Source organism: Pseudorasbora parva, chromosome 22, assembly GCF_024679245.1.
Source record: "Pseudorasbora parva isolate DD20220531a chromosome 22, ASM2467924v1, whole genome shotgun sequence".
Taxonomy (NCBI): domain Eukaryota; kingdom Metazoa; phylum Chordata; class Actinopteri; order Cypriniformes; family Gobionidae; genus Pseudorasbora; species Pseudorasbora parva.
Window position 1 is genome coordinate 28,201,691 of NC_090193.1, and position 26,799 is coordinate 28,228,489.

General features: G+C 38.9%; 1 protein-coding gene and 1 long non-coding RNA gene across 3 annotated transcripts in view; one reads left to right on the forward strand and one right to left on the reverse strand.

The window, feature by feature from the left end:
* Positions 1–4,503: 4,503 nt before the first annotated feature.
* lrrc38b (leucine rich repeat containing 38b) overlaps positions 4,504–26,799 on the forward strand; it is a 34,913-nt gene continuing 12,617 nt past the window's right edge. Inside the window, exon 1 of the mRNA XM_067430984.1 lies at positions 4,504–6,672. Within this exon, the coding sequence (XP_067287085.1) occupies positions 6,045–6,672 (628 nt within the window). The 5' untranslated portion in view covers positions 4,504–6,044. The remainder of the gene's footprint in view (positions 6,673–26,799) is intronic.
* On the reverse strand, positions 7,910–10,802 carry LOC137058327 (uncharacterized). Of its 2 annotated transcripts, XR_010900652.1 has the most exons (3): positions 10,405–10,780; positions 9,528–10,004; positions 7,910–9,440 (listed from the first exon to the last, which is right to left on the reverse strand). It is a non-coding gene; the product is annotated as an uncharacterized lncRNA (long non-coding RNA). The 2 variants fall into 2 exon arrangements; XR_010900651.1 differs by having other exon boundaries at positions 7,910–10,004; positions 10,405–10,802.

Below are 26,799 nucleotides of genomic sequence, written 5' to 3' on the forward strand. Positions count from 1 at the left end.
TCATTACCTGTATTAATGGCACCAGTTTGAACCCGTTATCAGTATAAAAGACACCTGTCCACAACATCAAACCGTCTCCAAAGCTCCAGACTCTAAACTCCAAAACCAAAGAGCTGTAAAAAGGACACCAAAAACAAAATTGTAGACCTGCACCAGTCTGGGAAGACTGAATCTCCAATAGGTAAGCAGCTTTGTGTGAATAAATTAACTGTGGGAGCAATTAGCAGAAAATGGAAGACATACAGACCACTGATCATCTCCCTTGATCTGGGGCTCCACGTAAGATCTCACCTTGTGTGGATCAAAATGATCACAAGAACGGTGAGCAAAAATCCCAGAACCACACTATAGTGAATGACCTGCAGAGAGCTGGGATAAAAGTAACAAAGGCTACCATCAGTAACACACTACGCCGCCAGGGACTCAAATCCTGCAGTGCCAGACTTGTCCCCCTTCTTAAGCCAGTACATGTCCGGGCCCGTCTGAAGTTTGCTAGAGAGCATTTGGATGATCTAGAAGATAATGTCATATGATCAGATGAAACAAATATAATTTATTGGTAAAAATTAAACTTGTTGTGTTTGAAGGAGAAATAATGCTGAGTTGCACCATACCTACTGAGAAGCATGGGTTGTGGAAACATCATGCTTTGGGACCAGGGACGACCAGGATCCGTGTAAAGGAAAGAATGAACGGGCCATGTATCGTGAGAAACATTTCAAGTTCCTGGAGTGGCCTAGCAAGTCCCAGGAAGTCAAGCCCATAGAAAATCTTTGAAAATCCGTTTTGCCCAGCGACAGTCAAAACAGCCAAAACATCACTGCTCTAAAGGAAATCTGCATGGAGGAATGGGACAAACTACCAGCAACAGTGTGTAAAAACCTTGTGGTGACGTACAGAAAATATTTGACCTCTGTCATTGCCAAAAAAGGATATATAAGTACTGAGATTAACTTTTGTTATGGACCAAATACTTATTTTCCACCATAATTTGCAAACAAATTCTTTAAAAATCAGACAATGTTATTTTCTGGATTTTTTTTCTCATTCTGTCTTTTATATGATGAAAATTACCAACCCGATCACACATAAATGCGTATAAATAGTACGAGTGTGCAATGTCGTGGAATGTATACGGCAAAACTCATTTTGGCGTGCATATGATACGCTGTTTTTCGCGTGCATATGATACGCACTTTATGGCGTATATATGACACGCGCTTCGGTAGGTTTAGGGTGGTGGGGCGTATATATGACACGCGCTTGGGTAGGTTTAGGGTGGTGGGGGGTTCGTATGTATAATACGCCATAAAATGCGTATCATATGCACGCGAAAAACAGCGTGCCATAGACACGCCAAAATGAGTTTTGGCAAATACATTCCACGACATTGCACACTCGTAGTATTTATACGCATTTTTGTGAGAATACCCTGAAATTACAGGCCTCTCTCATCTTTTTAATTGGGAGAACTTGCACAATTGGTGGCTGTCTAAATACTTTTTTGCCCCACTGTATGAGCAATATAGAAATTGAATAAAGTTATTAAAATGTGCTGCATAAATAATGATTTAAATATAGATTAATCTTTATTAAAGTTAAAATCTTCTCCGTTACCTTTGTTCTTTGATTAACATTAATAGTCATCACAGCAACTGGTTTATTAGGCTGCTGTCACTATATCTATGAAGAGTTCACTCTGTAAATATATTTTTTGTAGTAATTCTTGGAATTAGGTATTATTCATTAATTCAGACTTTTGATTTCTGAAAGTTAACACTTTTAATTGTTTTAGATAATTAGATCAGTTGGCATGTTTAGAATGACAATCTCACTTCTCAGGTAAAAATAACAATAAATACTTCAGATAACTACAGATTTATAAAGCTATGTGCTATTGTGGTGTCCCCAACCCTCTTTATGTATAAGAGCTGTAACATCAAGTTATAATATCAGTAGATAATTTGGCAAAACCTACTTTTCATCATGACACCTGCAGTTTAACAATCTTCACAAAGATAGGACACATGCCATTTTCAGTAATGTCTTATTTAATGTCGTAATCTAGTGCACACAAAATATTGCCTTTTCACTTTCCTAAAGTTTTAGGCAGTTAACGGTTTTAATAGTCAAGCTATTCGTTGCATTAGCATCTTCTGCCGCTAAATCCACCCACAAAGCATAGCACCTCAGTTCCAGAGCCAAAACCATAAGAGAGGGAAGAACTGCTCATTGTAGGTTGCAGGTAATATTTCATGACCTGTCATTGCCTTGGAGAAGAGAGCCATGGAACAAAGAAAAAAACAAGAACTGTCCTGTCTTTAGTTTTATTATAACCAACAGTTACAACAAAACAAAAAAAAAAGGAAGAAGAGACAAAAGACTAAATATGCCCGATTTGTATGATGTGCACGCAATCAAGCTCAATCGATCTGAGAGGTCAGGCCTGGTTTTATAGTTCTCAGAGGCCACATTTACAGCTGTCTGCACACCTGAGCAGACTGGCAATTCTCTAATATAGAGCAAATCATGTCTGCCAAAATAAATATTTGTGTTGCAGCCTTGAATGAAAGAAAAAAACTCACATTGATGTTTCTTTGTACTCTAGTCTTCTTATAAGTTCTTTCATAATTAAATTGCTGCACATACCCCATTTACATAAGATTATACTTTTTATTACATAATTTTTAGCCAATTAATTATAATTTTCTAAAGGTTTGCCATATATGTTGTTTTGAGTTTCATAGTCATGCTGGCACACTATTGTTTTTAATATGTATCTATTTGTTTTTTCTCCAAAGGAGAGGAAAACTTCTTACCTAGTACATGCAGAACTGGAAGTAGGTGAAGAACCTTTACTTATTTAACTTACTTTACTTTTGTTGATTTTACGTGGCAACCGGTTGCAAAAATCAATAATGAGAAACAGAATTCTTTGGTTTATAATCTGACATGGTCCTCCTAATATATAAAAAATATTTCCATTTAAAGACATTCTTTTTTTATGTGGCCTGTCATAAAAAGAGTTTGCTTGGCCCATATAAAGTGTGGTATTTATTCATAGGGAATGGAATGATTGCAATCCCCGGTCACAGACATGCATACCCCCTACATATTTTCCATGGGCATCTAATTAATTGTGCAGTTTTATGGTAATATGGCCTCATTCCGAGCATAATTTGAGTGATCCTTCAAAGGCTTCCTTTCCTTGGACCAGGAGGAGACTTAATTTTACGCATGCAAAGTTAACTATGGAATTTCAATAGAGAACTTTACCTTTGGGAGCATACACCATTATGAAGACATGACCAATGTTCTAGATACATCTTAACTTTTTTTGTATTGTATGAACTGCTCTGTTTTGAGTCCACACTTTCATACAGCCGGAATCATTGCGGACTCAGCAAAAGTGTGCATCGAGGCCACATATCTTCATGCATAAGCGGCAGCCATTAGTCCACAAGACCGAAAGTGCATATAAAGTGTGCCATCTGGGACAGGGCCTTAGATCCTGCCTGTATTTCCAGGAGGCCACATACAGTGTGTTATAGGTAAGAAAGCAACTGAATGCTATATCAATTGATATTCATTCATTTTGCAGTCACTTTTAACTCTTTCCCCGCCAAACACAGAATTTTCCGTTATTTATGAAAAAACGCATCAAGCCAAAAAACTAATTTTCCTGGTATCCGTGTTTTCATGTCATCATCAATAAACAGCATATGAATCCAAACTGCCTAATGTTACTGAATGAGATGTGGACCCAGGACGAGCTACAGGACTGTGAAGCATTAGGGCTGTTGATGGACTCCATCTCCTCCATCTGTGTTTGATTATTGCTCTGAATCTGATCTGGAAACAGTCTTTCACAAAAACGTGATTTTCTCAGCTTTTTATTTGTTTAAAAGAAGAGGGTCAGCTCTGTCTTTTTACATATTGCATACTCAGATATTCATAAAACAAAATATTCTATGGGCTATTGCATTTTGGTAAAAATGTTCAAAAACCCTGGCGGTGGCTTTAAAAAAAAAAAAAAAAAAAAAAAAAAAACGCTGGTGGGAAAAGAGTTAACCAAAGTGAAACCATGAAAATGGAATTTGTGTATAATAGTAAACGTCTCACACATTTATTATGAAAAAGGGATTACTGTATGCCCCCATTGGATGTAAATATAGAATTGAATTTGTCTAATAAATTCCAGTCACACAAAGGAAGAATTTCATAAGTCCAAAACATAAATAATGACATCCAATCAATCATTGATTTTGACAAATTTTTTATTCCCTTTTTTCAGACATATTTCACAGAAGTAAGTTCAATACAGGGAAAAAAAATAGGGTAGTAAATATTGAAAACAAAAAAATTATTTTTCAATTTTATATATAAAAGTTTGGCAGTTTGAACAGTGAATTCTATAGTTGTGTGTAATTGAATGTCATGTACTGTACATATATATATATATATATATATATATATATATATATATATATATATATAATGTGACAATCAATATGACATTCTGGGTCACAACTTTAAAAACATTATTCGAGTGCAGACCGACATGTTTGTGACCCCATGCCATGTTTCACCTGTACAATTCATGTCATTTCCTGGTTTTCTTTGTGTCGTGACTGAATACTGCTTCCCTAAATCCATTTGCCTGTCTGGAGATGCCGAAGGAGCTGTGTGAGAGTCTTATCCTGTCTAGCTGTCCTTTACTTTAAGCAGCAATGATTGAGTGAACTGCCCGACGAGAGCTAAATGAATGAAGACGTGCCCTTTGCATCCAGAATCTTCCCTTATTAACTTTGATGTCTGTTTAGTAAAACACAATAAAACAGGGCTGAATCTGTGTTTGCCTCGCTTTTGAAAAACTCTGGGATTGGTTTGAAAATCGATTTATGTCATATGAAGGTCAAGCCTAGGGAATTACTAGAATCTGTTATGTGGGTCCAATTTTTTTCTCTCCTGGATAGATTTTTATAATGTGGAAGAGCACAAGAACATAAATGCAAGTAAAATCTGTTGCAGTTGTGTGACCATTTATCTTACTAGGAAGTGACATCACGTGTTGAGTGCATGGTCTCCTCATCCCTCCATATTAAACGACAACGACAACACAGGACAAAAGCAGTGAAATCCGTGAGCCAGCATGCTGATAGACTTCCCCCGTTCCCCACGCCGGTTTCTAATCTGCATGCCGACAAATTCTTTGTGGATATTCGGATTTCCTCACCATAGCAACAGAGCTGCAAAACCGCGCTGTACAACCTCTCATCAGACACAGTCGTGCCTGGGCATCGCACGGCACGCGGGAGCCAGACGAAAGGGAGATAAGAAGAGGAAAGAGAAGGGAAGAGCGCACCGCTGCCATATAATTCTCTGTGGGAATTCTCCTCATTAGGACCATGACAGCTCAGTTACAACGGCTCCAAAGTGCCAAGGGTCATGTTAACAGTCGGCGGCCGAGCATGAATTCCTGCACTCAGCTGAGAGACAAATGGAGGGATGCAAACATTTCACTCTTTGCTCACCATGGCAGAGCCTCTCTATGCTGAATCCTTTTGTGTCAGACTTCGATCAAGCGCGGGTTAATTTCGAGGCTGGAAGATCCCCCCTCCCTCCTCTTCCACGTTGCCGTGCTTCTGATTTTCCACTCATTCTGCCTCTCTGGTCTCTGTTTACCTCTGTCTGCTGAATTCTCCACCCCTTTCTCTCAGTCTCTCATGCTTTCGTGCTCCCTCCCACAGCTCGCTCTCTCTCCTCCCCTCGTGCCTTCAAAGCCAGCAGTCTGCTCATCACTCCAGGGCTGCTTGCTACATGATCTCTTGGAAAACAGCGTCCACGTCTTGCTCGAGCTGCTCCATGTGCAAGCCTTAAGATTTCTTGCCCAGGACGGCAGGATGCTCCTGCGCTGGCACTGATTCCTCTATTTCTCTTCTCGATTTCCCCTTCCCCTCCCCTTTCCTAATCTCCTGCCCTCTGACCCTGATCCCCTTCACCCCAGAACCCTATTCCCTCTCTTTTCCCCTTCTTTCTTGACCATGTTGCCATGTGTCTACCGGCTCCAGCCTGTCCTTGCCTTGCTCTCCTTCACTTTGTTGACTCAAGGGGAAAATTGTCCAGCCACCTGCCTTTGCCCAGACCCTCACACTGTGGACTGTAGCGGCCGCGGACTTACCCGTCTTCCGGACGAGATCCCCTTGGACGTGCGGAGGCTGCTGTTGGCGGACAACTGGATCCCACGAATCCCTTCGGACTTCCTTGTGCTCTACAGCGACCTGGTCTACCTGGACCTCCGCAACAACTCGCTCTCACACATTGAGCCGGGCACCCTAAGCACTTCTTCCAGGCTGGTTTTCCTGGATCTCGGTTGCAACAACCTAACCGAGATCCCCAAAGGGACTTTTGGAGAGTCGAGGAGCCTAATTAAGTTGCGCTTAGGCAACAACCCATACCTGAGCATGGTCAATGAAGATGCTTTTATGGGTCTTACCTCCTTGCGTGAACTAGAACTAGAACGTAATGCCCTGTCTGGGCTACAGGTGAGTGCCCTGAGCCAGCTGCCCTCCCTTCGGGTCGTTAGGTTAGAGGGCAACCCTTGGGTGTGCAACTGCAACTTTGCCAACTTATTTACCTGGCTGGTGGAAAACAGTCACAAGCTTCCCAATGGTAAGTCCTTGAATTTGAATTTTAACTATTTTAGCTTGTTGAGCATTGTCTGACTGTTGCATTAATCTTACTGTACGACAAGATTCTTAGCTATTTATATTACTCCAGATTAAACAAGGGACCTCTTCCTCTGATCTAAATTTAGCTCTCTCCCACCCCTTCAATGACTACAAGGGATTTCCAGAGTAATGACAGATAAATGAGGACAGTGCCAAAACATTGTGCGATGTTTAAGTATGCTGTGGTGCCCTTATCCTCTACAGAGCTCACATTATGCATTCCGTATGGGGATGTGGTTTGTGATCATTAGGCATGCTACGCATGCCGAACACCTGCTTATTCCCCCCAGACCAGCGTGCTTGTGTGTGTGATATATCAGTCGGTTATGGACGTGCTATTTATATGGGAACTTTCATCAATTGCTTCTTGCTGGGATATTGCTCTGCTTTTCATTGGGGTTACAGTGATGGAAAAACCTCTTTATACTGATTTGTGATTCGTTTGTGGTAGTGTTCACAGAGGTTATAGTGATAGTTCACTCAAAAATATGAATATAATTAATTCACTTACATGTTGCTCCAGTAATGTTCTGTATGGCTTTCTTTTTTCAGCGGAACATTAAAGAATAATAATTGTAAGACTGTCTCTGTGTTTTTGTCCATACATGGAAAGTCAATGGGTTCCTGTGTTGTTTTGGACCCACTGACTTTTACTTGATGTACAAAAACTATTCTTCAAATTATCTTCTTTTATGTTCATTGGAAGAAAGACGTTTGGAACAACATGAAGTTTTGTAATGATAATGGAATTGTAATTTTTGGGTGAACTGTCCATTTAAGGTATTTAATGTATGATTGACCGTAACTTTGTTCTGTACTGTGGCACAAGCATTATTTTTAAAAATAATAATCCTACCATAAAAACAATATCATTTTGTATCGTAATATACAGTATATTAAAGTAAGATATTAATACCCTCAATGTACCTTGGTATATAGCCATAGTACTGTTTAAAAGTGTAGTTCAGTATAAAAGATGCTTGTTTTAGGATAAATGTTCAGGTATAATCTCCAGACTCAGACATAGTCATACATTTTTTTTGTGAGACCGAGTGCGAGAGAGAATATTAAAGAGCAAGCATCATTCATAGGAGAAGGGTTGCAATAGTAGAAAAAAAAAACTGCTTATATAGAGATTTGGTACATTTTCTGATAAATAAAGCTCTGTGAAATAAATCAAGATTTTCCACTAGACACTTTATTTGATATTCATCAACATAAATATTAGAAAGAAGCATATTTACTCTCTTTATATTGCTGAAAGTTAGACATAAATTCCTTTAGAGACTGAATAGTAAATACATATTAGTGTATATTTTACAAATAATAAGATGAAGTAAAATACAAAAACATTAATCTGTTTGTTTTTTCTCGATACATATAAAACATTTCTCACATTCTGTTTAAATAAATATTGTATACATCAATACATGTAACCTATCAAACTCACAAGCAGCATAAGCCCATAAATCAGATGGTGAATAAAATGATCCTATCTCCCTCAATCTATCTACATGCTAGATTATACTGCAAGAAGACAGGGAGATTTACAACTTGAAATTGTATATGCAGTCCTACTCATCATTTCTCTGTGGATAAAATGGAAAATAGATAACTCTGAACAAACACTGTATCTAATGGGCAAACACCACTCAGCCCCAGAGCTCCATTAGGTGTTATTTAGCTGAGCTGCTTGCGCTTTGTTTACATGTGTACATGACCTTACTTTAGCGAAAGGAGAAATTAAGAGCTGCCCTTGTAAAGTAACCACACAATGGCTAATAAAATGCAGTTCTCATGAGTGCTGTGAAACATACAAATGCCCGGTTTTTTATCTAAAGCCCAAGTCTTGGCCAGGGCTGGAAGTTTAAAATCAGTGAGCCCTAAAATGTGAGATAAAATTATACTAATTTTTGTTTTATTTTGCTGATCAACATATGTGGATTTTAAGATGTTTGAAGGCCAAAATTCTTTATAATAAATAGCTTTCAAAACCATGTTGGTGGGCAGTAGAATATTTGTCATACCTGCTCTCTCCTCATTTCATCACTCTCTCATTTCCATCACTCCCTCCTCATTTACATCATTCTTTTTAAGGCTTTCTTTTTCTCTCAGTCTCCTTCTCTTGCCCTGTGTCTTCCCCTCCTAAAGCTGAGCTTTGACTGATAGTGAATTTATTTTCAATTTCTTTTCGTCTGCGTCAGAGAACAAAATAAACAAAGGGTCAACTAATAAATAGCCTATATTTTATAAAGCATTTTCTTAGACAAGTATATTCACTGAAGGCCACGAACACTAGGTAAATAAGTTAAGTAAATTAATTCACAATATGTAACGTTACACATTCACTATCTTATAATTTTATTAGTTTGAGTGATTATTTTTGTAGGTTGTTAAAAAAAATGTAAATCCTAAAACAGCTATCAAGTACAAAATGTTTAGTTTAGCTACTTACATCTCCCACCATTTACTGACACTGCGAAAGGCAAATTTATGAATTCTCTTCATCACGGCATGTTAGTGGGTGGGATATATTAGGCAGCAAGTGAACATTTTGTCCTCAAATTTTATGTATTAAAAGCAGGAAAAATGGGCAAGTGTAAGGATTTGAGAGAGTTTGACAAGGGCCGAATTGTGGTGGCTAGACGGTCAGAGCATCTCCAAAACTGCAGCTCTTCTGTGGTGTTCTTGTTCTGCTGTGGTCAGTATCTATCAAAAGTGTCCAAAGGAAAGAACAGTGGTGAACCAGTGACAGGGTCATGGGCAATGCACGTGGGGAGCGGAGTTGTTGCTTACCTGCGGAACACATAGCACCAGGATGCACTATGGGAAGAAGGCAAGCCAGCGGACGCAGTGTGATGCTTTGGGCAATGTTCTGCTCGGAAACCTTGGGTCCTGCCATCCATGTGGATGTTAATTTGGCACATGCCTCCTACCTAAGCATTGTTGCAGACCATGTACACCCTATCATGGAAAGGGTATTTCCTTGGTGGCTGTGGCCTCTTTCAGCAGGATTCCAGCAAAGCAAAAATGGTCCAGGAATGATTTGAGGAGCACAGCAACGTGTATGAGGTGTTGACTTTGCCTCCAAATCTCCCAGATCTCAATCCAATCGAGTATCTGTAGGATTTGCTGAACAAACAAGTCCGATCCATGGAGGCCCCTACCTCGCAACATTTCAGGACTTGAAGGATCTACTGTTAACATCTTGGTGCCAGATACCACAGAACACCTTCAGGGGTCTAGGGGAGTCCATGCCTTGATGAGTCAGGGCTGTTTTGGCAGAAAAAGGGAGAGCAACACAATATTAGGAAGGTGGCATAATGGCATGCCTCTGAAAAATACAGAGGTCCATATCTTGGTGACCTCATAGATGGCTATGGCCATTGTCCTGATTAAATCTAAGTCCTGTCTGTGAAACCAGGCCCTAGTCTTTGGTAAAAGTTTCTGATGCAAGCACAATGAACAGAAAATCATCTTGACTATCATTTCACAGTGCTATTGTCCTTATTTTCGCTAATGTCCACTTCAGTTTGGTCTTTAAAAAGAAGTTTGTGCACTGGGTAAAATATGAGATCCCTCAGTGGCTCTGACAAATACATTTATCATGGGTTTTCAAAGCAGTCATTAGAGGGTAATAATGAATTGTACGAGAGAAGGGAGCCAAACTCACATCAGCATCAGCGTCAGCAGCAGACGGGGAGCCAAAAGCGGAGCCAGGCCTCCGGCGTACCCGCCAACAGGCCCACCGTAGATGCACTCTGAAATTGAGTTAGGAGCGCACATCTCACCTCATGTTTTCCACTTAGTTCTGCATTACTATGCACTTATGACTTCAGGATAGTTGGTTTTATAGTTCAGGACAGCTGGTTTTAACCACAAGCAGCCTAGAATGACCTTTGGAGCGGACATAAAGAGCCGCCTGGACTGTGCATGGACAGCAAGTCCTAACAGGCAATTTATTTATCTAGAGACGGACTTCACTTACGATGATATGATGAATGAGAGTATCACCCTAATTCATTAAGATTTAGTGACTGATGTGTTGTTATCTAATCAACAACTGCTGCAATTATTGATTTGAATACAGTAGATTATGCTTGGTGCATTGCATTTCAAAACGAAGATATGAGATAGTAAATTCTCTGGAGAAATTGAGTAGTGTATAATGAAATGGTGTATTCTGCCTCAAGGTTTAGGAAAATGGAATTTTAAATCAAATAAACGTCGTAGCTGTCAGAGGAATGGTTTATTACCCTCTTGAACCCTTACGTTGAACCGCGGATCTCACCCGAGATACTTTGCGCTGGTCAGACACAATTCGCAAATGCATATCTGCGTTATCAGAGCTCACCGTGGATTATCCTCTTAATGAGAAGATGGATTTCCCAGCAGCAGGAACTATCAGTCCTTCTATTTCGAGCTGCATGAGAAAAATGATAAGGGAAAGAAACTGCTGGATTAGAAACTGAAAATATTACTGTAGATTATCCTCTCACCATTTTTCTGGACTCTGTTACATCCTGCAATTCACATTTGTTCTGATCTCAGATCATCAGCACTACATTATTCCCAACGTTGAGTTTCTAGGTCATTGTTTACTTTTTTACTGTCAAACTATTAAAAATTGTAATCAAATTAATTACATGATTTTCATTATATCTCGTAATAAAATGAAATCAATATTAAATTAATGATACTATTATTGATAATTCAAAGTCATTATTATTAGTGACATTTATAAGCATTTAATGGATTGATTGAATTCCAAAAAGTGCCTTTAGAGGTCAATATATTGTTTGTTTGATTTCCGTATCTTTGAGAAAGGGCCATTTGTATTGTTTGTATTCTTTCTAGTAATTGAATTATGTACTTTTTTGTGACTGTGCACTTAATTCTCTTTCGTGTGTTGTTGTCATTATCATAGAGACATCTTGCATTGCCTGGTTGAAAGAGGATTTCTTGGGTCAGGTCCAATCAAATTTTCTTATAGCTTCTAAAAAAATGGACATTATTTTTTTTCTGTTTAAAATTGATTTTGGTAATGGGCTTTAGACTTAGTCTTCCCTAGATATTCAAATAGTCATATTCATTAGAAACATTGTGGGATCCCAGAATGACTATTTTTTTTCTCAACCTCTCTGCCATTGCAATTCACATTTCAGATGCAATTATCTACCATATCATGCAAACTGATGTTCAGCTGAAATGTTAAGTATGCACTTCAGTTCAATAGCATACTATATGCGATCTGTATTTGTGTGTTCAATACATAAGTACGCGGCATCACTATGTTTGACAGATGGAGACTCGTTTGGAGAGTAGAGAGTATCTAGATAATCCTCTGTGAGCATCAGCAATCAGAATAGATGAGAGCCCATTACAGTCGATCACTGCCAAGCCTGGTTTATATCAAGACCAAATCACTTGAGCTAACGGTCACAGGGAACAATTTTTAAAGTCTATATTTGTCCTCAAAGTTGATATGTTAGAAGCAGAAAAAAAAAAAAAAATTATATATATATATGCCTCCTCTGGCTTTCCTCCTTACTATAGTGTCCAAGCGACACACACATACAGCCATCCACATGATGTAAAAGAAAACATGATTCATCCGACCAGACCACCTTCTTCCATTGCCCCGTGGTCCAGTTCTGATGCTCACATGCCCATTGTTGGCGTTTTCATACCCTGACTGGTCTGCGGCTTTGCAGCCCCATTCGCAGCAAACTGCGGTGCACTGTGTATTCTGACACCTTTCTATCAGAGCCAGCATTAACTTCTTGAGCAATTTGAGCTACAGCCACTTGTCTGTTTGATCAAACCACACAGGCCAGCCTTCGCTCCCCACGTACATCAATGAGCCTTGGCCGCCCATGACCCTGTCACTGGTTTACCACTGGTCCTTCCTTGGATCACTTTTGATAGATACTGACCGTTGCAGACCGGGAACACCCCACAAGAGCTGCAGTTTTGGAGATGCTCTGATCCAGTCTTCTCACCATCACATTTTAGCACTTGTCAAAATCACTCAAATTCTTATGCTTGGCCATTTTTCCTGCTTCTAACATATTAACTTTGAGGACAAAATGTTTACTTGCTACCTAATATATCCCACCCACTAACAGGTGCCGTGATGAAGAGATATTCAGTGTTATTCACTCTGCCTGATCAGTGTCTGTACACACACACACACATACACACACGCACACAAACATAGACAGAGACATATATGGCTCTGCTTTTATTGACACCATTGATTCTACGCTTATCGTGGCCGGTGTGTAGCTAGTACAGGCTTGTTCTCAGCTTGTTTGTGCTAGTACTCTTTCACACATTTTGATTTCCCATGTGCACATGTGATCATACGCCCCTGAACACAGACTAGGCAGCCTGGCAGAGTGGGTTACATTGGATAATGGATGATGTAATGATTTAATGGATGATTGGGCCCGTTACTCTGTGACCTTTGAACTATGTCTGGTAGATGAAGGCAAAGAGCTAGTCACTAGGCGTGTCATTTAACAGATGGATAAATATTGTGAAGTTAAATCCGTTCAGAAAGTGAGCAGATGTTATCCACTCGGCCTTGTATTATACAAATAAGAATAAAGTGCCTTTTTAATAAAATCAACATAAACGTGTCAATCAATTCGTTTAATGAAGAGGATCAAATGCGATTTATGAAATGAGAGTGGGATAAGAAGAGTTGCCCATGACCCCTGCCCCCCTTAATCTAACCAACTGTGCATATTTTTTAACAATGTGACCGTGTATTTAGAAAGACAATTTGTAGACCCATGATATGCCTGCTTGTGATTAAGCAATGCACATGATAAAAGTTTTACAATATGAAATCCATGTGAAAATGGACTATTTTACTCTTTGTTCACAAAGTGTCCTCGGGAGAATGTGCTTAGGGAACTTTCTCAGTCCAGCCTCAGTCTCCGCTATGAATCTTTTATGAGGGAAACAAGTGTAAACATGATCCACTGCTGTCATCACTGCTCATGGTTGAAACAAAACAAAGCGCATCTATAATTAACATCACCTGTGACCTCAGACTGCCCTGACCAGTGAAAAAGGAACCTGAAGGGACTCGTTTTAACTGCTTTACAACCAGCTCTTTCCACCCAAGACGTGTTAACAGAAACCTTATAAACCACACTCAGATTGAGATGATTCGTTGCCGTGAGATCAAAGGGATAGTTCACTTAAAAAGGAAAAGGATTCCATAATTTACTCACCCTCAAGCCATCGTAGGTGTATTCTTTCAGAAGAGAATCAGAATCAAAGCTATATTTTAAAATGTCCTGGCTAATCCAAGCTTTATAATGGCAGTGAGTGGCAGCCAAAAATGTAAAGCCCCAAAAAGTGCATCCATCCATTATAAAAGTACTCCACACAACTCCAGGAGGCGAATAAAGGCCTTCTGAAGTGAATTGATGGGTTTGTAAGAAAAATATCCATATTTAAAAATGTATACAGTAAAATATCTAGCTTCCGGCAGACCTCCTTCTGTATTTAACTTACGAAGAAAGTGTAGTGCCTCTTGCAGTTCATTACGCTACATCTGACGACCTTTGGCCCCGTTCACACTGCAGGCAAAAGTGGCCCAAATCTGATTTTTTGGGGGTCAAATGACCAGGTCAGACTTCTTCAGAAGTCACTCAAATCTTCTGAAGTCAAATCTACTCAAATCTAGCCCAGATCAGATTTTTTCAAATCAGATTTAGACCACGTACACATGTGGTCCTGAATCAGACCCAGATCTGTTTTTTTCCAATGCGGCCGCAGTGTGAACAACCAAAGCGGATTTAATGCGGATATGATGTGTATTTTATGTCAATCTATGTCGACATTTGTCACAATTATGCACCAGCGAGTTAGCCCTAGACACAACAGACACAGACAGTAACATTAAAAACTTGACTAGATATGGAGAACAGCGATGGAGCGAGTCAGTGGAGGGAGAGTGAGGTGTTAGACCTAATTAGTATATGGGGAGATACTTCAATTCAAGCTAAACTAGAAGGATCCTACCGTAACCGCTCCATTTTTTAAAGCACATGAAATGGAAGAACGGGGACACAGAAAAACATGGCTTCAGTGCCAAAGGAAGGTGACAAAAGGCCAAAATAACCAATTTTGCTCTCTTTCTTTTCATTCTTCTCCTCTTCAGCACCTGCTCATTAATGTTATGACTTCCATTACACAAACATGTTTAAATAAAAGTGAAAATGCTTACTTCCTCTATAACCTCCCGAACTTTAGTGCAACAGCGTGCTGCGTCTGATGTAATTGATATTGTTCTTTTGCACATGAGGGTTAGTTTGAAACCTGAAACAGTTCACACTGGAATCAGATTTAGGCCACATTTTAAAAGGTAATGTGAACAGCCAAACAACAAATCAGATCTGAGCAAATAATCAGAATTGAGCATTAGGACTTGCGGTGTGAACCGCAAACTTTGTTGTGCTAGTCACACTTTTTCCGTAAATTGCATCCTAAAGCATGTATTTTATAGCCTGGATGCCAGCCAAACTTAGCCCTGCCCACACATTTTTTAGGTCGGGCAATTCGGTCTGGCTTTGCTCCATAGAGTAGTAATTATCCCCGAACAGAAACAGTTTGGACCAATGAAATCATCAGGGCGGGCTTTAGACGATGACGGACAGATGATCAACAGTGACGTAATCATGCACGTCATCAAAGGGGCTAGAATTATATTTGATCGAATCCTAAACAGAGAGCTTGTTTGTATATGCATTCACCATCACAATTTCTCTCAGAAAGGACGATCATGTTGGGTAAGTACTCTGTGTATCATTAAATTATTTTACAACACTGGCAAAGATCGTGTATTCCAGCCTGATTTCAGCTCGCGTGCAGACAGGGTTGCCAAGTTTTTACAACAAAACGCGCCAACTACTAGCCCTAATAGCTTTTTGGGGGGTTCTTCGGGGAAAAAATGGCGTTTGGGGTGTAAAATGTGTGTTATTTTGGCAAGGTTGCCTGCTAAAATTCGCACTCAAGGGTCTATATCACATAATAGTCGCTTCAACCCGCGGACATAGAAAAGAACCCGCGGAAAAAACGTGGACTTGGCAACAGAGTGCAATTGAACTCTGTTGACATTTGACAATGCGTCGCTTCGTTGCTCTGATTGGTTGTTGGTCTGTATAATCACAGCCCAATGGAGCAGTTTCAGACTCATATTCTGACTACAATTGAGTATGACCACGTCAGGCTATGTGTTTTACTTTATAATCTGTAAAATATGGTTTTTATTCTTAGAAAAAACAATTGATTCACTTCAGAAGGCCTTCGTTAACCCCCGTGTGGATTACTTTTATAATGGATGGATGTACTTTGGGCTTTAAAATCTGAGCTGCCATTCTCTGCGACTATAAAGCTTGGATTAGCCAGGACATTTTTAAATATAACTCTGATAGTATTCATCTGAAAGAAGAATGTTATATAATCCTAGGATGGCTTGAGGGTGAGTACATCATGGGGTAATTTTCACTTTTAGGTGAACTATCACTTTAACTGTAAATGTTTCCTGGGACTTGAACCCGTGACCTCAACAAGTTGATTCACATTCTGTGTCATAAAACAATCTGCTTGAATAAAAGACTTTAGGTTACCGCCTACTGTCTTCTATTTAATCAAGTGATCAAAATATAACCTGTTATAATAAATTAAACAGGTGGACAGAAATGGCACAAAAAAAACCAACATTATAATTAAATTAATTTCCACCATCTGGCATGTCCTAGGCTGCATATCGACTGGCATGCTGTACTTTCTGCATACGATATATCTTTATTATGTAACAGAGATCAAATAAATCCTCGGCACATAGTTTGTTTTTAAATACATGCGGTATGTTCTGCCCCCACTGCGGTTGTAATCAAGCTCTGGGTCATGTCTGCTGGTGGCTGCTGGCATGTTTCCATAAGTGTGATAGTGTTTATTTTTGCATGCTAAAATAACTTCACTGTAGGCTTTATGCTGCAAAAGGCATGCGGAGTATGTATAACTGCACCACTGTTAGCTATCCCATGTGTGTGAGTCCCTTGTTCGAGGGAAACCCCTCCTGATTTGAATGAGTCACGCATGGCTGTTGCTGACACAGGACCGAAAGCTTCTTTACTATAATATCTCACTTGCTAATTCTCTACCTCCCCTTGACCTTTGTGTGAGCTTCATCTGTTCCAGTGATTTTCTTTTTAAATGCTAATACATGCAGAATAGTACCATTTTTAGAGCTCAATCAAACAGCTCATACTTGTACCTCCAAAGAGAGCCCTTGAGTGCTTGTGCAGTGTATTACAAGGTAGAGAGCAAAGCTAGAGTTAAGCTGAGGTCAGGCAAGGTTGTCAATATGCTGAAATGCACACCCGCCTATTCATGCATCTACAGTCAATGGTCTGAATGGAGTTGGAGATAGGGACGATGCCAGACTCCAATATCAGGCTCACGTCAGCCGAGTAAATCAATCACTGGCAAGAGAGTGTGTTACACCGGAGCATTCATTCCTCTTACCAGACGCTAATTTTGAATGTAATCCATCAAGTGCCGGCAATCACCTGGCCGTTCGCTTGATGACATTTGAATCCCTATCTCGTTCACTCCCTTGTATAATGCCGCAGGGTTCACTATACAGGAAAGAAGTAAATGATATTAGGGTATTTGGTCCCACTTTATAATGAGTGTCTTATACTGATGTTTACTACCGTGTATTAAAGCTGCTTTCAGTAACTTTTTTTGTGTTTTTTGTGCGAATAGTGTTTTAATCTTACTCTGAAAACTTATATCATTATATAAAGTGTTTATATTGGGACTATTTCAGACCGGTCTGGTAGGAACCGCTGCGGAGGAGCACAGTCACTGCGTGACTCGTCATAGACATAAACAGAGAGAAGTAGTTCCGGCTGCAATGTTCTTCCTCAAGATGCATGCAGTTCTGCTTAGTAACATCAAAAAGTTACGGACTGCAGCTTTAACATACATGTTTTTACATTGTAAATATATTTTATATATACAATGTAATACATATATACATAATTATAAAGCATACATAATTTTAAACACAGATTTATATATATGTGTGTGTGTGTGTGTGTGTGTGTGTGTGTGTGTGTAATATATGTGTGTGTCTCAATTCAGAGGCTGCATCCTTCAAAGCTAAAGTGCAACCACACAAGTTTGCGATGCTGTTTGCGAATGCTCGTTGGAACTATAGTTCCGGGAAATGCGACTGGTTGAACTATATTGATAACGACGGAACTTGCGACTATAGTTGGCTAGCAATGCTTTTGCGGAATGCGCACAGACCATTCTCTTTGGAAATGCACCCCAAATAAAGAACAGGGTCAGAATAAATGTTAAAACTGATTTCTTTTTGACAGAACCAGGCTGTCTCCCTGTAGCAAAACTTATTTAGGTTGAAAGGTCAGAGAAAATCCTGGACACATGTTTGACAGAAGACTATCTTTTGACAGTCACGAGAGAGAGAGAGAGAGAGAGAGAGAGAGAGAGAGAGAGAGAGAGAGAGAGAGAGAGAGAGAGAGAGTGCGTCTAGGCACAGCTCGTCTCAGAAGTTCTCATTAGAAGCAAGCTAGTGTGATAGTTTTCCTCTGGGCCTCTTAGCGCTATCCTGGAATCTGACCACTGAGTGTTCACAGCTCTGCTTTCACAGCCGAGGGTGTGAAAAGGCCTAGTCTCTTTTACAGCATTTACAATGTTAACATGCACCTGAAGTAAAATACACAAGTAATTTATCCTAAATATACTGTATACTGATTCATATACCTGTATTTTTATAGTTCCTCTAACAAGACATTGATTGTGGCAGGGTAAACAAAGTAAAAGTTCGATTTCTGAAGTTTTATGGGACATATTTAGTTGGATATTAATGTATTTTAATCAGTATCATAATGATACTGTTCAAAAGTTTTGGGACAGTAAGATTTTTTTATAAGATTAAAAAATTAGAAGAAGAAAAAGATGTATAATAGTGTAATAAATAGTGCTTTTAATCAGCAAGGTGGCATTAAATGTATCAAAAGTGACAGTAAAGACATTTATAATATTACAAAAGTTTGTTCATTTGAGCTTTCTGTTCATCAAAGAATCCTGGGGAAAAATCCTGAAAAAAATATATTTTTTTCCACTAAAATATTACAGTTGATGCATTTTTGAGCATGTTTCTTAAACACCAAAACAGCACATTTAAGATTTCTGAAGGATAATGTGAGACTGAAGACTAGAGAAAATCTGCAAAAAAAAATCTGCTTTACCATCATAGAAAAACAAAACAAAAAACATTTTAAAATATATTTAAATAAAAAAGAGTTCTTTGAAAGTGTAATAATATTTCAAAATATTATTCTTGTCTGTATTTTTGTTCAAATAAATGCAGTCTTGGTAAACATAAGAGAAATCTTTCAATAACTTCTTACCAACCCCCATACTTTTGAAGGATCCGTACAAAATTATTAAATGGAAAATTTTACAAGCTAAGTGAGTTGATTTATGTGAAGAAATGTATATAAAAATGCTATTTTATAATCGGAAAATAAATACTATTAATATAAAAATATAAAATTCTTTATCCACTAGGCTAGAAATCTAGACGCACCTTAGGCTAGTCAAGCAACTTTCCATTGGATTGTGAGCTGGAAGAACTAAACTCTGGTCAAGCCAATCAGATTGTGTATGGAGTCAGTAGGCGGGCTTTATACATAATGACAGCAGAATTGCGACAATTCCACGTGCTTCTTGAAAACAGAAGCTGCCGAACGGCGGTCTTTCGAATCTGCTTTGACCTCCACTCTGACATGGAGTTAAGCTTTTCTCTGAGAAAAGAACGGCACTGAAGTCATACTTAAGAAAGGAAGATGTGTTCGGAGTTTTGCCGACTGGATACAGTGGAAGTTTAATCTATCAACTAGCTCCGCGTCACGTTGCTCTGGTTGGTTATAGCGCTATCCTCGTGCAGAGGGAGTTTGAAAGACAAACGTTTATCCCGCCTCTTGGATTGAGCTCTGTCAATGGTGAGTTTCCAGACCAAACATCTTAATGTGGGTCTGGCTTCGCAGTAGCCTATATCTAGACATGCCCTAGTGGCAGCAAATCTAATCTGCCCGCGAGTGTCATCTCAACTCTCAATAACCTTCTGATCTGTAAACGCCAAACTCTAGTCAGGCCAATCACATTGTGTATAGAGTCGGTGGGTGGGGCTTAACATAATGACGACAGCCGAGTTGCCCTTGCGTGCTTCTAGTAAACACAGAAGCTGGCGAACGGCAGTCTTTCAGCTTAGACCGTGACTCTGGAAGACTTGGAGTTAAGCTTTTCTCTGAGAAAAGAACAAAGAACGGCACTGAAGTCATTCTTAAAAAGGGAAGATGTGTTCTGAGTTTTGCCGACCGGATACATCGAATGTTTAATCTATCAACAAGCTCTGTTTCACCTTCGTTGCTCTGGTTGGTTGTATCGCTATCCTATCGTGTGCAGAGGAAGTTTGAAAGACAGCCGTTTATCCCGCCCCTCGGATTGAGCCCTGTCAATGGTGAGTTTCCAGACAAACATCACACATTGATGTGGGTCTGGATTTTCAGGCTAGCTTCGCAGGCTAATTATCATATTGAAACCCTCTAAACTGCTTTTTAAACTGCCTTTAAACTGTTCTGACTCATTCTTCCCTTTTATATGTTCTGAATAAAATCAAACGCTCCCCTTTAAGGGCTCTGAATAATATTAGCTGCTCCACTTTTCAGCTTACTTTTTTATGGTAGGGGAACATGCTGACACCTCAGTATCAATCAGAACATCCTTAGTAGAACAGATCCTTTAAATAAACTTGAACTTTGTATTCGGAAAAACAAACATATCGGAAATTTCCACAGGCTCTTTAGGACAAGTTGTTTTTGCCTATTTAGTGCCCTCCATGAACACAACATATAAATCTCGAAGCGTGTTCAAACATCTCCTTGAACCGTGGCGCATGGACTGCACCCAAGGACATATAATTTTTATTGAAATTTCAGAAACCTCATGTCTGCAAAATAAAGCTCCCATATAGCAGGCTGCCCAGGCAAGTACAGTAACGTGTGACGGAAATAAATCATTTACCAAACATAACCAGGTCACAATGCTCTGAGGTCAACACAGTATTGATTAATTCATCTCTCTCCGAACACAGCCTATGCTCTCCATCTCCTAAGAGTGAAAATAGAAGAAAATAATTATATTGAGCAGGTGTATGTGAAGCGTTAAGAGACATTAATCAAGCTGGAGAGACAGGTGAGGATCACATGATCAAAGAGAATAGCCTCTTAAAGTGCCAAAGGCCACTGTCTGAAGTTAGCCGAGTGGTGAATGAGTGAGGAAACTGTGAATATAAATGCAGGCCATTTATCGCCTTCATCCTCCAGTGAGTTAATCTGACACTAAAACACATGGACTGTCCAAGCTCACATTTAGACTTCTTCTGATGTGAAAATCAATATGCTGATACATAGACTCTTACTTAGAGATGAAAGAGAAAGTCATATGTAAATGCTGTGAGGTCACTGGATGCATTTTTTGTTGTTGCTAAAATATACTTTATAAATACATGTATGTTATAGTTATTGAAATACAGCACGTTTCCAAATCATGTAAAAACAAGCAGCAGTCGGAGCAGCAGTTAAAGTTAAAAACCCTATCAAAGTGCATTAATAAAAATAATATTGTTCAAATAAAAATAAATTGCTTATCATTTGCAAAATATTTAAAAAACAATCAAGGCTGTCAAATAATCTTAATTTACTTGACCCCCTAAACCTTTTGACTTAAAACTATGTATAATTTGTATATTACAGTGATTTTTACACAAGCTTAACTCCAAGCATGCACCACTCTAGTGTTTGAGGTTTTCCATTACATTTGTCTCCATATCATCCACCCACCTGCTCTTAGCTCGACTTCCCCCGGTACTTCCACCTGTGGGTTAATCATTTCAACATTTCATGCCTTACACCTGCAGGGAATGTAGCCCACTGAACGTGTTTATCTTGGAAGCTAGTCATTTAACACAACACCACATATCAGTTTCTGTGGAAACATTAACAACGTTATGTTCCTTAATATATGTCAACAACCATGACAAAGTTGTTAAGGACGCCATATGATGTTGTTTCTGTTTTTTGTTATTGGGTTATATATATATATATATATATATATATATATATATATATATATATATATATATATATATATATATATATATATATATATATGAGTTTAATACTTTAATGTTTAAAATGTTCAAAAACATATATTTTTTCATATATTGTACATTACTGCAGCACTGCAGTCTCATTCCCAGTCTGTCTGAAACAGTCTACCCCTCTTAAAAGCCCTATAGCTGATCCAGTGCGCTGTGATTGGACAGACGCCTCAAGCGTGTTTCAGAAATGTATTTACTACAATTGCGACATGGTAACAGCACTACAATATACTGAAGCCTCACCTTTATTGCTTTATCACCACATATTGCTTTAGGTGGGCATTGTGCTAATATTTGAAATTGTGACGTATGTAACAGAGGCCAGCTAGTAGTCGCTGTGCGAGTAAACCTCACTCCACTGACCTCAAGAGATGCTCTAGTGACTGATGCTAGAGGTTGCAGCCTTTAGCTTCCTTGTTAGCCTGTCCGATTCTCATGCCGGCAGACCCGGGTTCGAGTCTCGCTTGGAGCGGGCGGTTGGAACAGGAGGGGTTACTTGTAGACATTTGCAGAAATAACATCTAAGGTTCTCTAAGAGTACATCTAAGAGACTAGGTACAACCCTTTTGGACCATTTTTTCCATTGTTCAACTAGCAAAAGTGGTTTCGGAAAGGCCTAAGTACCCCTACAGACCGTAGTTAAAATAGGGCCCCTATTTCAACTATTTAAGTGCATGGTCTGTAGGGGTACTCAGGCCTTTCCGAAACCACTTTTGCAAGTTTAACAATGGAAAAAATGGTCCAAAAGTGTTGTACCTAGTCTCTTTATGATTCATAGGTTTTGGGTGTAACGTGCAATAAACCAATCAGAGTCTCATCTCCCATTCCCTTTAAAAGCCAGTTGCGCTTGCACCTTGGCGGATTTGCTATATTTAAAAATGTTTGTGTTTGTGTGCTGCTGTTTGTGTGCTGCTGTTTGTGTGTAATAAGCAGAGTGTAAGCATGTTGTGTATCCGCCTAGGTGTATATTACTAACACACCCTTTAAATTACATATAAAATACTGCGTTTTGTTGGTCAATGGCACAGTCGAGTTCAGCTGCCTAAAAATAGCAATGCGCCAACAATCCATGGGCGAACAGATGGGCACAAGTGCATTTGCTATTTAAACAACGTGGCACTATACGTGAAAATGATAACTGTGTCGGGCGGAAACTAGCAAAATACACTTGCGTCGCAGTGTGTATGTAAGTGCCCCAAAAACATGTTAGGCAGGTCTGGAGCAGTTTTCTCTGTCCGATAGAACAAATCTTTTTTGTGAAAGACTAAATATGAGTTAACTTTCCAGATCTTAGATTACACACAAAAGCAAAAAAAAAAAAAAAAAAAAACATTACAAAGCAACATATTGCGGCTTTAATCCCATGACCTGTGACGATGGTGCTCTATAGTAAGGGACAGGTGACATTGGCGATGGATAGTCCTGGTTGTCATTGAGAACTGGTGACTAATGCCACAAGAACATGATATCAGACTAATATCATCCAGGATATAATATCTTGACAACCTCGAGGCCTGTGGATTGTATCAAATCCACAATTGTACATGATTTTTTAGCCAACAGGTTTTCTTTTTCGAATGATCCTTTGTGAACGTTTCCTCTGTAAACATGAGTTTCAGTTGCAATAGATGCTCACGGCTGGCTGGTGTCAGGACTGAGGCTGAGGCCATGACTGTGACAACCTATATTTAAAATGTCTTCACAGGCTTTAATTGTTACATCAAATCATTTTAAATGAAATTACACGTCAGTTTAATACACACTGTAAAACATCTGACTGTGAATGTGACGGCTACTACTTATCATGCTTTTATATACTGTAAAATAACAGTATCTCGTTGAATTGGAATTAACTTCAGTACTATTATGGTAAATTACTATTGAACTCCCATGACAGCTAGCAAATCTTTCATCACTTTTTCATCACAGCAAATCTTTTATCAATTTTTGGCAACCCTGCATGCAACATGAATCAGTTTTTTTAAATGTTGTGTAATGAGTAAAAACCATGTACCATGTACTGATATAGCTGGATAGCTCTGGATATAGTTACTGTAAAATATCAATCTTCATTATATTACATGAATGGTTTTTAAATAACGTAAAATAATGAATATTTAATAATGCTGAATTAAGCATTTTGTTTTACAATAAAATACTATATATAGTGAAGTTAATGCATAGTAGCTCCCCCCCCCCCCCCCCCCCAATAACACCATATGGTTAAATTTTTTTTAATAAACTGTTAAATAACCGGCTCTTCTTGCATGGTAAAATCCCATATATAGAGGAATACCTATAAGCCCTTGTACTTGATCCATTTATTTATGGGTATTCCCTGAAATGCATGAATTGATTTCCTTGTAAGAATGTTCAGAATATTTATTGTAAAAAATATGTTGACCCATCATTGCTTGTTATTCATTGTTTTACATTATGCACCATTTGAGCTTATTGGTCTCCCCCTAATCTTGGTTATCTATTTCACAGTAAAATGCAGAATTTAGTAATTACTGTAAATTATTTGTTGAAGCATGTAACATGCTTGCAATGTTTTACAGTACAGACTCAGAGCAAGTGAAAATGAGAGAAGCTAGATTCACACTTCTGCCGTTGTGCAGCTATCCCACACAAACTGTGAGTTCGCTCTGGATATAGTTACATCTCCCACACAGAGCTTCACGCTCCACTGCATCAGATGACCTGGCAGTTAAAAGCAATGAGAGCGAACATGTCATCACTCCCATTCTTCTGTGAGACTGCACGTTCTGACTGCGAGAGAAAGAGAGAGAGAGAAATGAGTGAAAAAGCCCAATGCTTGTTTTATCATCTTTGGATCTCATGACATGCTCCTGCTGTTTTATGTCTCGCATTTAAGCGTTCAGCCATAGAAGAAAACAAGCCAGCCTTGATATCATTTACTTTCCTTTCTGATTTCTTTTTATTTTCCGCTCATTTAGATGAAGATGCATTTTTTTCTGTAAGGTTCCTCTGTGTAAACCCTAATCACACTCTTATTAACATCTACTCGCATACACAAATATATAATTTACATTTATATAATGTGAGTTGATTATATTTCTCCGCGCAGCTGAAAGCTGTTGTCGGATATTCCTCTCTGTGGATTTCATGATTATGTGCGGTGGATGTCTCATATGCCCTTGATTCAGTCTCATTAACACACAGCAGTGAATCAACAGGATCACACTGAGAGTGTGTGCATGTGTGTGTCTCTTTTACTTCTGTTTTAAATGAGTGAGGGCTGACAGTCTGACTCCTGTCCTGGTCAAATAGTGGCATAAATAAACATGAGAGCTATTTTAGGCCTTCTCATAAGCCCCCTGCCATTTCATTTCCATGTGTAAAATTCAAAAAGTTCTTGAAACGAGTCCAGGGTTTCCATTTGTGTCAGATGAATCTGATCTAAATGGCTATAATGTGAAATTGTCCAGTCCTTGGATATAAACTAAAAGGCACCCTGACTGGTCTGCAGCTATGCAGCCCCATATGTAACAAACTGCGATGCACTGTGTATCCTGACTAGCGATGCTCATTCCGGTTCATTTTCCCAACCGACAACCGATGCTCATTAATCGATTATTAAAGGTTAACTGATGAGATTAGAATTGTGAATTGGCATTAAATAAAAAAACTAGGGCTGCCAATCGATTAAAATATTTAATCACGATTAATCGCATATTGTCATGAGTTACATCGTGAGTAATCACAATTTAATCGCACATTTTTATCAGTTCTAAATGTATCTTAAATTGATATGTTTTTAAGATGTTAATACTCTAATCAACATGGGTATGGACAAATATGCATGCTTTACGCAAATGTACATTTATTATTAGTGAAACCATACTCAGAGCATGAAGACTAGACGTGTCAAAGGTCACAAATGTTTTTCAAAGAACTAGTTCATATCTCTTAAGCCTAAACTTGAACATTCAGAATAAGCAGTGATTTCTCTCATTTTAAGAATATAAATAAAGGGAGTTTTTACACTGGAAGTTTAATTCAGAACAGGGCACAGTTTGTATAAAAAATTGGTAATGTGAAAGCTGTTCTGAATTGTGACCTGTGAGTGCACCAGTACCACACCATACCTGGAGGAGGTACATTTTCCACGACTAGGAATATAGCTTGGCCCCTTTAAGAGATGCATGTTCCTTATTGAACTGTCGGTATTTTGTGTGTGTGTGTGTGTGTGTGCCGAACTGTGCCACGATTCACGTGAACAGTGAGAGAAACACGGACTCGGGATCGCTCTTTTTCAGAAAAGTTACATGTGTATGCGTTTTATCCGATGGTAGCTATGTTTTTAATTCAGTAAAACACATGTACTGTAAGTGGTGATGGTATTAATGATTTACCGGACATGAGCGAGAGTGAGCTTCAGTGCATCGCGCTCGGACTGCAAAGTATGTGTTCAGTGAAAAAACACACTTTTCTAATAAAAGTTCAGCAGAAAATATGGTAGCTTATGTAGGCTATAACTGCACTTGTTTCAGAGTAATGTTATTATTAACCCTTTTCTTTCCCTATTAATGTTTGCTGCTGCATCATTTACGTCTGGCTGATCTCAATTTCTCCAACTACAGGCCACGGATCAAACAAAAAATGCTTGCTGCGTTAATCAATAATAAAAAGAGTGCCGTTTAAATGAATTTGCGTCAACGCGTTTTTAACACGTTCATTTTGACAGCCGTAAAAAATACAATTGGCGAGTGTCTGTGACCCGTTAGGAATACTTTTTCCATTTAAAAAACATATTTTTTA